At 32.8% G+C, this 13,881-nt stretch overlaps 1 protein-coding gene across 1 annotated transcript in view; it reads left to right on the plus strand.

The window, feature by feature from the left end:
* LOC134853706 (transient receptor potential cation channel subfamily M member 2-like) overlaps nt 1-13,881 on the plus strand; it is a 35,350-nt gene that overhangs the window by 9,304 nt on the left and 12,165 nt on the right. The window contains exon 4 of the mRNA XM_063869705.1: nt 12,582-12,720. Within this exon, the coding sequence (XP_063725775.1) occupies nt 12,582-12,720 (139 nt within the window). The remainder of the gene's footprint in view (nt 1-12,581; nt 12,721-13,881) is intronic.

The raw sequence follows: 13,881 nt of genomic DNA on the forward strand, positions 1-13,881 counted from the left end.
GTCTATTTGATTGACCTAGTTTGTAAAATATATTGATACTGAAATGTCGAGGTTGTTTGCGTCGGTGGATAAAAAAATCTTAGGTCTGCAATTTCTTTGTCTCTGTAGAAGTTATTTAATAAGTTTAGATTGGGGGTGTGTAAGATTTGATGTGATTATCCACTACCTTTGAAGTGGTTTTGAAAAACATCTACACTTCTTCATTTGTTGTTGACTGTTATGGCCAAAAGTCTTCATTTGTTGTTGACTGTTATCGGGTACACTGCACAAGGGGAGTTTGAAATATACCAGAGAAGGTCGCTATGTTTTTTCACTTTAAAAAACTACACTTTGTTTGTTGGGGTTATTTGACGACTGTAAAAACATCAATTCATTTGAAAACTTAATTGCGTACCAGCTTGTTGTTGCAGGCTCGGTAATTTATGACTGGAAGTTATGTTTGGTTGATTGTATCTGCTGATGAGATAGGAAAATTTGCCTAAGTGTCGCAAACTGTAGGTGTTTGCGGTTAGATGGGTTTCGATAAATAGATTGTCGATTGGCGCCTCGTGGAATTCCATTTGCATAATGTGTTGAGGTTGCGGAGCAGTGAAAGCAAACGGTATGCTCAGTACTCTGCTGGTTGGACTCTGATGCTTGGTATATTGGGCTGCTGTTGGTTGTAGACTACATTTTCCACGTTTCCGACATCATCTCGATTGTTATCTCCGTTTTCGGCTCAGTATCTCCGTCTCCGATGTTATAGACAAGAATTCTGTTTTAATGCTCTCACTGAGAAGAAACTGTATGTCTATTTCTGTTCTGAGCTGCAATATTGCATCCTAGCCATTACCTTAAATGGGTAATGGAACCGTGCAAATGATGCAGTTGACCTTACCATAGTGAACCCGTGTTTCTTGGAGAAGCTTGAAAATGAGATGACACCAGGGGGATGTCAAATTTTTCTAATCTCAGTGTAGACATCCTCTCTGTTTGTCGATTGTTCGTTTCTGTCGAATTGCTCGTGGTTTAGGTCTGAGCTCAGGTTATCAGTGAGCGCTGGTTGTTGATTATGATGTAAACCTTAAATCCGCAGTTTGGCTCGGAACTTTTTCTCTCTTGGCTTGTTCCTGCTCGTCGATCGACTGAAACTGTTGAAGATATCCAGTGTTTGATTTTGTGGTTCTTCTCTCGAGAACTGCGGCAGTGAAAAGTTAATTTGTTTGGATGATTGTCCATGCTTTTTGCTGACAGTTGAGTTCTTGCAATCTTGATTCCCTCCAAAGAACTCTGCGACGGAGTTGATTTTAATGAGCAGATTTTAGCAGTTCAACTATAAATTAAAAACAAGACTGCTCGTATCAGGGCGAAGCAATGAAGGTTCCGACTGCTTTTTAAGGTTTATGGAATACAAATTCCGCACAGAAATAAAATAAAAATACAGATATGCCCAGGGTTAATCCATTTGTTGTGAGAATTGAATTCAGAATTCTTAGAAAGCAGAAAGCATAATGCCAAAGATAGCATCGCTGAACGGACAGAAAAACAAGAAACAATCCAAAATGAAAAAGTCTACCATAGCAAAGAACCAAACAGAACTTAAAACCAGTCTTCTCCAATTTCCAACAAAAAGTCGTTTTTATCATGAAGAATCAATGTTACTTTCATATTCTTGGTGCTTTCAGTTTTGAGTGTAACTTGAGCCGGATTTGATTTTCCGCTGTAGCGATTTTGATACTTCATATACATTGGTGTTAATAGTGCTATTCTTGCTACACGCTCAAATTCATGTTGGTTGGTTTCTGAGTATTCAAAGCAAAAACAACATTGCTACAATCGGTTGTTCTTCCAATAATTGTTCCGACTTTTGATACGAAACTAACCGAATGTTTGTGCTCCGGGTGGGTTTTTTTTTCAGACGAATTTCGACTTTTTAACTAGCCATTTTTGACATAATTTTTTTATATCATTCGAAAAGTATTGTTGTCCTGAGCTCAAATTTGAAAAGGTGTTTCACCTGTGATCATTTTTGCTAAAGTTACGGGGGTTTAAAGATTGCCATTTTGGCCAATTTGGGACAATAACGCGCGATATATTTCGCGCTATTAACGCGTAAGCGGAGAGTTAATCCGTCTTAGAAATCGTTCCAAATTGGTTAAAAGAAGCTTATTTGCCATAATTGGTTTGTTACGAGGAGCGAAATCTATCCTTTTGTACTTTGTAAGGCGTGTGTGGGGGGATGATTTTCGTAAAAAATTTCAAATTTTAGAATTTTTTTTTTATTTTGTTTCATTTCATTGCATTTTTTAATGTTATTACTGCTCCATTAACCTTAAAAGGCAGTCGGAACATTCAGGGCTTCGCCTTGATACGATCAGTCTTGTTGATTTTGTTGTAGAATTATCGATATATTTTGATTAGTTTCTGTGAAGTGATTTGTTATTGTTCCGACTTTCGATACGAAAGTAACGGAATATTTGTGCTCGGGGTGGGTTTTTTTTTCTTCAGACAAATTTCGACTTTTTAACTAGCCATTTTTGACGGAATTTTTTATATCATTCGAAAGCCATTGTTGTCCTGAACTTAAATTTGAAAAAATATTTCACCTGTGATCACTTTTCGTAAAGTTATGAGGGTTTTAAAATTGCTATTTTGGCCATTTTGACCAATTTGGGACAATTAACGCGCGATATAATAATTCGCGCCATTAACGCGTAAGCGGAGAATTAATTCGTCTTAGAAATCGTTCCGAATTGGTTAAAGGAAGCTTAGGTTGCTATAATTTATTTGTTACAAGGGGCGAAATCTATTCTTTTGTACCTTATATGGCGTGTGGGGTGATGATTTTCAGTTTAAAAAATTCAAATTTTAGAAAAAAAATTTTTTCAATTTTATTTTATTAAATTTATTTTTTTAAGTTATATAACTTAAAAAAATAAATTTAATAAAATAAAATTGAAAAAATTTTTTTTCTAAGATTTGAAATTTTTTTAATGAAAATCATCCCCCCACACGCCATATAAGGTACAAAAGAATAGATTTCGCTCCTTGTAACAAATAAATTATAGCAAATAAGCTTCCTTTAACCAATTTGGAACGATTTCTAAGACGGATTAACTCTCCGCTTACGCGTTAATAGCGCGAAATATATCGCGTATTAATTGTCCCAAATTGGCAAAAATGGCAATCTTTAAACCCCCATAACTTTACAAAAAATGATCACAGGTGAAATATCTTTTCAAATTTGAGCTCATGACAACAATACCTTTCGAATGATATAAAAAAAATTCGTCAAAAATGGCTAGTTAAAAAGTCGAAATTTGTCTGAAGAAAAAAAAAACCCACCCCGAGCACAAATATTCCGTTACTTTCGTATCAAAAGTCGGAACAATAACAAAGCTACGATTAAATTTTAGTCTTCAATTTCTTTATGTTGAGAATTCTGAAGTGTAAAACTTTCTTCATATTTTCAAAATTATTCAACGTTATACAATACTGCATTTTAACAATGGTTTACATTATAATACAACATTATATTCAAAAGGTTGTTCTTTATATTTTACATTTCATCAGTTTGCTATCAAACTCGCGTTGATCAGAGTTGGTTTTAATGAACAAGTTTTTGCAGTTGAACTTAAAAAGAAAAAATAACAAAGCTACGGTTAATTTTTGGTCTTCAATTTCTTTATGTTGAGAATTCTAAAATGTAAAACGTTCTTCACATTTTCAAAATTATTCAACGTTATACAATACTGCATTTTAACAATGGTTTACATTACAATACAACATTATATTCAAAGTGGCTGTTCTTTATGTTTTACAATTCATCAATTTGCAATCAAACTCGATAAAATTCAAAAAAGAAACGAACTGTAGCTCTAACTGTCAAAGATAGTTTTTTGTTAGAATTTATAAATCCACCAAGACTTACATATAAATTGTTCAGGTATAATTCAAGATTTTATGGTGGTTAAACTTTCGAATTTAATCAAATACAATATTAAGTTCAGCCCTTTAATTGCAATTGAAGCAGATTTTTTTTAAAACTGTGCCCACTATTCAAATTCTGCGTTATCAGGAAAATTTTAGGATTTTTTCCTTATGTCAAAGTTCAATTTAACAAGAGGAGGTACTGAAAAAAATGCCAAAAAAAGTGTTATTAACTTCAGTGTTTTTAGAATAGTTCAATTTTCCTTTTTTTTCTACAAATACAACGGACAATGTAGTTTTAAAATTGTTCTCTGTCAAACTACAAGTTAACAAGCTTTTTTAATGAAAAAAACGACAAAAATTCATTTTATTTTCAGTGCTTTCAGATTGGTTTTTAACTGGCTCTTTCACTTTTTAAAGAGACGCTGTTTTGTAAGGTGGAGATTCATGTTGTCAAAGAAAGTGTGAAACGCGACAAAAATACTAACAAAAAGGGTAAATTCAATTATTTGCTGTGCGCCAAGCTGTTTTGAAAGATTATGCAAAAAATGTACGGCGAAAACAACCGTGACTTTTTTCCATTTTATATGGACCCACTAGTCTCGATACTCATATTCTAGCTAGAAAGATACATCAAAACCATAATAAAAACCCAATCTTTGGAGAAATTTTCAGAATGGTATCAGCATTTAGAAAGTGTCAGTATCAAACATTTGCGAATTGATAATTCAAACTTTTGATAAAAGTTCCAACACTGTTCCTGAAATTGATAATTGCAGTACTGTATGTTTTGTATCGCTGAATACTTTCGCTGTTTTCTATTGATGTTTTGTACATTTTCCCAATTTACTGAACAAGTTTAGTTGAAAAAATTGACCGAAAAATTTCCTTTTGAAAAGATTGTTTTCATTCTATAAGTTGCATTGATTCTTAGCTTCAATGACTTTCAAGTTGCAAATATTGGGAATCATCATTTGCCTCTGATAGTTGAAAAAATCATTTGAAGATCAAGTTGAAAAAGAGTTAGTAAAGTTAAAAATTAGTGTTGCTCGTAATAAATTCCGTTGCTATCCCGTTTTCAATAAAATGAGATATCCTGATTATTGACCGGTTCAATATAATGAAATCTGATTGCAATTTAAATTACCTTAGCGCTAAACTTTCAACCGGGCATTCAGTGTTTATCAAGGAAGCTTTTTTCCTCTAAAAATTGTACGTATACGACTCTTCTTCAGTAGACCAGACCAGCGACAAATGATGCCGAGCATGACTGACAATAAAAAGACAATTCTTAGAAACTGCTCAAATCAATTGCTCGCCATTCTGAACTGGAGTTTTATTAATCTTGCTAGAATCTTGCAAGAACATTGCAACATTTGCAATCCAATTTCAAAACAAGTCTTGCAAAAGTTGTGAATGTTTAGGTTCCCAATTTGAAATGCAAATTGTGCAAGAGTCTAACAGGACTTGCATTACAATGACCACATAGAGAGCTCATTGATGGTTTATACTTTATGCAACTCACGTGAACATCTAAATTTATTGTTTTTCAAACATTCCGGTGCTATTAGTTTTTTTAATTAATGTTTTTTTATCATATTTATTTAACTTATGTTATAAAAATCAATTATTTTGTACTTCAAGCCAAATCCCAATTTTAATAAGAGGAGGTATTATGTGGAAATGATTTTTTTTCTAAAATCAAATTAAAGTTGACAAGAACAACAGGCCTTTAAATTATTACATTGCTTTCCGTCGAATACCGAGTAACTAGGCTGTTGAGAAATACTGCAAAATAATTTTTTTTTCAGTGCTTTCAAATTGAAATTTTATTATCTCTTTCAAATTTAAACAAAACCTTGTTTTCTGAGGTGGATTTACAAATTGTAAAAGAAACTGGGTAAAACATGTTGTAAAACATGTCAACATTTTTTTGAAAGGGCATACAGAAGAAGAAATGCGAAGACAATCTTGGTTTCCTTTCTTTTCGAGTATGGCCAAAATATGCTTCTTTTCTTTTTCTTTTTTTTTCCGTTTAATGTTTTTCCAGATCACCGAGACCTAAAATTTAGGTGAAATTTATAGTTTTAAGCCAGAAGAAGAAACCAAACTTTTGAGCAACATTTACATTTAGAATAGTGTCACTAATTCCCCGTTTTTTTTCCCTGAAAAAAAGAATTGTAGAAATTTGCCCAAAAAAAAATCCAATTAAAGGGGTTGTTTTCATTCTTGACGTTGCATTGATTCCTAATTTCAATGACTTTTAAGTCGCAAAGATTGGGTTTCACCATTTGTCTCTGGTAATGAAAAATCATTTTGAAGTTGAACTTAAAATAAAGTTTGTCAGTTAAAGATTAGTTTGCTCGTAATGAAGTCCCTTGCCGACTCCTTTAATTAACATGAGGTATCCTGATTATTGACTGGTTCAATATAAGGAAATCAGATTGCAATTGAAATTACTGTAGCGCTAAAATCTCAACTGGGAATTCAGTCTTAGATCAAGAAAGCGCTTTTTCTCTAAAAAATTTTACATAAAGGACTCTTTTTCATCAGACTAGTGACAAATGATGCCGAACATGACTAATAATAAAATGACAATTCTTAGAATTTGCTCAATCCATTTGTTAGTCTTCCTGGTCAGGTATTTTAAGCCTTGCTAAAATCTTGCAAGAACATTGCAACATTTGCATTCCAATTTCGAAAGAAATTTTGCAAACATTGTGAACGTTTAAGTTCCCAATTTGAAATGAAAAGTGAGCAAGAGTCTCGTAGGAATTGCCTTAAATTGACCACATAGAGAGCTCCTTGATGGTTTATAATTTATGCAACTCGCATGTACATCTAAATTTATTGTTTCTCAGTTAAAGATCAATTGCTCGCCCTTCTGAACTGGAGTTTTATTAATCTTGCTAGAATCTTGCAAGAACATTGCAACATTTGCAATCCAATTTCAAAACAAGTCTTGCAAAAGTTGTGAATGTTTAGGTTCGCAATTTGAAATGCAAATTGTGCAAGAGTCTAACAGGACTTGCATTACAATGACCACATAGAGAGCTCATTGATGGTTTATGTTTTATGCAACTCACATGATTATCTAAATTTATTGTTTTTCAAACATTCTGGTGTTATTAGTTTTTTTAATTAATGTTTTTTTATCATATTTATTTAACTTATGTTATAAAAATCAATTATTTTGTACTTCAAGTCAAATCCCAATTTTAATAAGAGGAGGTAATATGTGGAAATGAACTTTTTTCTAAAATCAAATTAAAGTTGACAAGAACAACAGGCCTTTAAATTATTACATTGCTTTCCGTCGAATGCCGAGTAACTAGGCTGTTGAGAAATCCTGCAAATTAATAAATGTTTTCTTTTCAGTGCTTTCAAATTGAAATTTTATTATCTCTTTCAAATTTAAACAAAACCTTGTTTTGTGAGGTGGATTTACAAATTGTCTTGCTTAAAATCTTACAAGAACATTGCAACATTTGCATTCCAATTTCGAAAGAAGTTTTGCAAACATTGTGAATGTTTAAGTTCCCAATTTGAAATGAAAAGTGAGCAAGAGTCTCGTAGGAATTGCCTTAAATTGACCACATAGAGAGCTCCTTGATTGTTTATAATTTATGCAACTCGCATGAACATTTAAATTTATTGTTTTTCAAACATTTGCGCTGCTATTAGTAATTTTATAGTTAATGTTTTTGATCATATCTATTACACTTATGTTAGAAAAGTCTATTTTTTTTACTTTAAAATGAATCACAATTTTGATAAGATGAGGTATAATGGGGAAATTAACATTATTTTTTCTAAAGTCGAATCAAAGTTAACAAGAAGAGGTACTGACGAAAATGTAAAAAAAAATCGTTTTTCAGCTTTGAATGCTTTCAAATTGGAGTTCACTTTTCACTTTATCATTCAAATACAACAGGCCATTAAATTTTTACCTTATGTTCTGTCGAACACCAAGTTACCAAATTGAGTTTTTAGGGAACTCTGCAAAATAAAAGTGTTTTTTTTTCAGTGCTTTCAAATGGAAACTTTATTTATCTCTTTCAAATTGAAAAACTCAGTTTTGTGAGGTTGAATGACGTGTTGTAAAATAAATTGGGAGACGCGAAAAAAATAACAAAAAATGGTAAACTCAAGTTTTTGTTGTAGGCCAAGCTTTTTCGAAAGAGCAAACGGAAGAAGAAATGCGAAGACAATCTTGGTTTCCTTTCCTTTTGAGTACGGTCAAATTATTCTTCTTCTTTTTTTCTTTTTTTCGTTCTACGTTTTTTCCAGTATATTCGAGACTCAAATTCTAGGTGAAATTAATAGGTTAAAGCCAGAAGAAGAAATCAAACTTAGAGAAACATTCAGAATAGTATCACTAATTCACCGTTTTTTCCCTGAAAAAAACTTGTAGAAATTTGCCCGAAAAAAATTGTGAAAAACAAAAAAGAAAAAAATAGTGTTTTCATTCTTTAGTTTGCAAAGATTCCTAATTTCAGTGACTTTTAAGTTGCAAAGATTGAGACTCATCCTTTGTCTCTGGTAGCTGAACTGAAAAATAATTTTGAGGTTGAAATTAAAATATAGTTTGTCAGTTAAAAATTTGTTTGCTTGTAATGAGTTCGGTTGCCAACTCATTTATTTATCGTGAGATATCTTGATTATTGACCTGTTCAATACAATGTAATCAGGTTAAATTTTAAATTACTGAAGCGCTTAAATTTCAACCAGGCTTTCAGTTTTAGATCAAAAAAGTGCTTTTTCTCTAAAACTTAGACATATAGAACTTTTCTTTTCCAGACCAGCGACAAATGATTCCGAGCATGTTTTACAAAAAAATGAAAAATCTTAGAAACTGCTCAAAACATTTGCTGGTCCTAGTTGGCTGGAGTTTTAAATCATGCTAGAATCCTGTAAGAGCATTGCAAGATTTGCATTCTAATATCACAAGCAAATCTTAAAAAAAAGTGAAATTTTTTGTTCTCAATTTGGTATGCAAGTCGTGCAAAAATCCTGCAAGACTTGCATTGCGTTGAACACATAGAGTGCTTATTGCAGGTTTTTACTCCCAGCAACTTGTATGAAATTTTTTGTTTGTTTTTTTTAAAGATTTTGGGTGCTAAAATGTTCATGGCGGTAAAAACATCTGATTACTTTCAATCTGCAAAATCAAACTGATTTTGTTATAAAACTTTTTAGTTATTTAAGAAAACCAATATATTTCTCTGAAGACTGTTTTTTCAGAGAATAACTTTATAATTTTTTGCTGGTTTTGTAATGATCAATGCTTTTTCAAAAATTGCGGTATAATGTGGAAATGAACACTTTACTATTTTTTTTCTTAAGTCAAATTAAAACTTAACGAGAAGATATACTGATGAAAACACAAAAAAAACTGTTATAAGTTTTAGTGCTTTTGAAATGGGAGTTCAGTTTTCACCGTCTCCTTCAAATACAACGGGCCAATAAAACTTTTACATTGTGCTCTGTCAAATTACAAGTTAGCAAGCTGAGTTTCTGAGGAAAACTGCAACAAAAAACGTATTTAATTTTAGTGCTTTCAACTTGGAATTTTAACTATATCTTTCACTTTTAAAGGAGACACTGTTTTTTAGGTGGAGATTCATGTTTTCAAAAAAATGAGTCGCGGCAATAAAACTAACAGTAAAATCAAGTATTCATTGTAGGCCAACCTTTTTTAAAGAGTAATGAAGAAAGTAATTGCGAAGACAATCCTGGTTTTCTTTCGTTAGTTTTTTTTTAACTATTCTTCTTTTTTTTTCTTGTATACAATTTGTTTCGGTTAAAATTTTTGATCAAATGGTTTTGCACTCAAGATGAGTCACTCTCCGAAATTGAAACAATTATCCCCCCTCGACATCAATGATTTCTCATCCAGTGGGACAACTCCCTCTTAACCCACTGTTCAGACCAAAAATCACCTTTTCATTTTAGAATGAAAATACTCGAAGATGAAGAAATTATAAGATGAAGAAATTATAATTAATTTTCTGCCTTGAGTGTACTACCATTGACATACTGCACATATTTCAGAGGCATTTTTTAGGCCAACCCCCTAAATCCGCCCCTGAATTGAAAGTTGAAAAAGTTTGAAATAGATTTTTTTTCAGCGAGATTGTCACTGTGATTAATTTTGCGGTACTCCTAACCTTCTTAGTCTTACCCTACCCTAAGTTATCCCAGTGCCACGCAATTTGTTGAGACTTTAGTTTTACTAAGTCTGATTGAGGTCTGACAAAGTGTTCACACTCCCCCACACAACTTGTAAGCTTTCTGTTTTTCAGTTCAACTTTTTGTTCGATTTCCATGTAAACATTAGTGGAACAGAGCGGAATGTAATCAACTCATTTGAAATTGTATCAGTTTACTCAGTAGTTTTATATAGAAAAGTTGAAGAAAATTACTTTTCACAAGCATCTCTTTTTTTCAATCAATCATTCAAACAAAAGTCAAACTGATTTAATCAGTTCACTGATACCTGCCTCTAGAACAATATATCCTCTAGAGATAGCTAAAACCAAGGCTTAAGCTTATTAAAACTTTCGTGTTTCTCGATTTGTCAGTGGAATCCGCTTCAATCCGCTTCGTAAACTTCAATGACAAACAGTTGAATCGAGCAACATTTCAATTCAAACTTACTCCAACTTGCAACAAAGCATTTGTCTGCGGAATCCAAATCAAAGCATGGCTTTACCTTTATCTCCAAAATCCGTATGGTCACTGGATTCCAATCTCTTGCTCGCTAGCTAAATCTCAGTTTTCTCAGCTATATCTTAAGAATTGGCTTTCGATTCCATCAGATTTCCGACTTTAAAAGCTTTTCGAAATGTTACAGAAACCAACGCAAATGATGCGCAGTCCAGGGAAAAAGTAATCGGAGTCCAAACCACTGCCAAAGTACCCGAGCTTGGCATTGTAATGATACTGATTTTTTAAAAAGTTACGTTTTCCATTTTGCTGATTTTAGTAACTTCGGTTTTTCTAAAGTTTTCCCAATCTCCAGCAGATTTTCGGGAAAATTTCAGAGCAGAGACTGCTGTTTTTTCTTTATGCAGATTTTGCAATTTTTCTTTGAATCATCCTTATACCATAAGAACATTGCTTTTCTTAGAAACCAACAATCTCTGCTGTGAGATTTTGCGGACCATCTACAGAATCGATTTTGCGGAGAGTTTTGAAAAAGCACTGAAAATACAAAACCAGCAGAGTTTCTTATAAAAATTTTTTAAAAGGATTCACACTCTTACGGTTGCTTAATCAAATAAATGCCTCAAGTGCCTTTGTTTTTTTTAAATCAGCAATAATCTTGTTAAAATCATTTAATTACCTGAAGAGAATTGCTTGTTCCATAAACCAGCAATCTCCGTTAAGAGAATTTGCCCAATTTCAGCTGGAGAGTAGAAGGTTTTTTAAAAGTCACGGAATATACGAAAGTCAACAAAAAATTTTCTAATATTTTTAGAAAGGATGCAAACTCTTGCATGTTTTTTCAAATGGAATGCAAACCTTGAAAGAATCTTGCAAAATGAATCTCTTCTGCAAAAAATCAAGAATTTTGTTTGTGTGGTTATAATCAAGAATGATTATAACGGATTTTTGTGCTTTAAAACTTTGTCAATATAATTGATTCCAATGTTAGGCTTAGACAACAAAATAGGACAAAAAAATGATTTTAAATCCATTTTTTCTCGCAAAATATTAATACATTACAATTCATTTGAAATCCGTTTTAATGGATTATAAAACAAATATAAAATCACACAAAAATGAATTTTTCCACTTGGTTTTTGTTTCGCGTTGTGCAAAATTTTGCAAGAAATTCTGCATGTAGAAAACGAACAAAGCGAAGTCTTTGCAAAGTGAGTGTACGTACAGTACAGCCTTCTCCATTTCTAAAACTAAACTCAAATTGCAAAACCGTTTCGTTGACCTCTCCCCCCTAAAGTTTGGCCATTTGTTCCCTTACAACCCCCACCCCAACGTTTGCCCCGTTGCCAACACCCCCCCTACACTTGATCCCCCACCTGGCCTTTTGGGAAACACCCCCCCCCCCCCCTTCCCCGCCGACACCAGAACACACCCCCCCTGAATCAACCGAACCCGCATCTGAACCAACAACCCCCTAATACACTTGAAACCCCCCACCCTCAGATGCAGTTCAGGTTGGGTGGCTGTTGGGGGGGGGAGGGTTGAAGTTCAATTGGGATTCATTTGGTTGAGGGGGGTTGGGACTGGTTCAGGTGGGGGATGGCAGGTGTAAGGGTACAAAGGGGGCAAAGGGGCAAACACTTGAGGGGATAAAAGCGGTCATTTGTTGAACGGAAAAAAATTCAGCTATTGGGTAACATAAAAGAGAAACAATGTTATCGATGTTATTCATCAATGTTTTAGAATAATTCAAAATTACCAACTCTATTTTAAAAAGTAGAAAAGGCTTCATGTGCGTTGAAATTTTCAACTCAATTAAGTAGAGAAAAATCTATTAAAATTGAGTTTCATTGTCAGCGTCCACAAAAAGCAAAAACCGATTATGATGGAATAAAAATGAATTTTGCCGCTTACTAAAAAAATTCAATATAGGAATACATGCTTTGTAATTTCAAAACTATCTAATATTAGTATCGAGCTACCCAAACTTCTTTGCTGTTCAGGTCTGAAAGCAAAGCCTAGATGGGATGAGTATCTTGTCATGGTCTGGGTGCTGAGCTTAGCGCTAGAAGAGTTGAGACAGTTCCTTATCATATCAGAGGGGACATTGAAGAGACGCTGTAAGGTCTTTTTCGAGAACAGGTAAACAAGTTTTTTTTAATGCAACAACCCAATACGAAATTACCAATTAACCAGGCTTCCAAATTGATGGGTTTGCAACAAATTCACTTCAATTACAGATTTCACTTCGCCCATTAGCTTGATTTAGTGTTTTTGACAAGCGGAAAAGGAATAAAAGAACTCGGTTTGATCTCCACAGACCAAAAACGCTAGTAACACAAATCAATAAACCAAGTCTATGAAAAAAAACTAATCATGCAAAAATCATACATTTTGCTAAATTGGTGTCATCAATTTTTTGAGAATTTTTTTCTTGTTTGGCATATAGGTAGGTGTATCTTCATATATAAAAATGAAAATTTTTCTCGTAAAAAAATTCTAATCAAATAATTTCCATATATGGAATATCTATGATTTCATTTTTTGATGGCGGAATTTCATGATAGTTTCAAAATTGCCTCTGTTTTTGTTTTTTTTCCTTGATCGCAAAACGAATTTTGTACTCAAACAAACAATTTCTAAAAAAAACTTTGCTTGCAAAAATTTAGCTTTTGTGTACATAACGTAGTCTTGATAGACAAAAATTGAGTTTTTTTCCGTTGCTCTGGATACATTTTATCAATTGTTTTAATTGCTTATCTAATTTAAATGGAATTTTAGGTATGCCTTGATCAATGCATGAATAAATAAAACTCCCATTAAGAACAGTTATCTTCGTAAATTTTTGCTAAAATTTAAGAGCTTGATACTTTGGTTACAATTTTTGCGTAAGACAACGCTAGGTCAAATAAGGCCGTTTCCAAAGCATTCAAATTGCAAGACGGTCAAGCATGTGACAACTCTACTTTTGAGTAACGAACACCACTCAAAAACTTAGGTTAAATTGAAAATAATAATAAATTTTTGGTTGCTGGAAAAATTCTAGTCAGAGACCTTCCACTTCCATGCAAGTTTCTGTACTTATGGAATTGCAAAAAACATATATGATTCGTATTTTTACCTAAATTAAAATTTATCATTTCAAAAAAGGAAAATTATTTAAATGAAAAATTGTACGACGAGCCTTTTTGTTCAACCCGGGAAAACATCTTACCATAATGTGTACCTTTTGATTTTGATTTGAAAAAAAATTTAATAAGAAACATTGGAAACGAAAATTTGATAGGAGCTAGCAAAATTTCA

Source organism: Symsagittifera roscoffensis, chromosome 8 (assembly GCF_963678635.1).
Source record: "Symsagittifera roscoffensis chromosome 8, txSymRosc1.1, whole genome shotgun sequence".
Taxonomy (NCBI): domain Eukaryota; kingdom Metazoa; phylum Xenacoelomorpha; order Acoela; family Convolutidae; genus Symsagittifera; species Symsagittifera roscoffensis.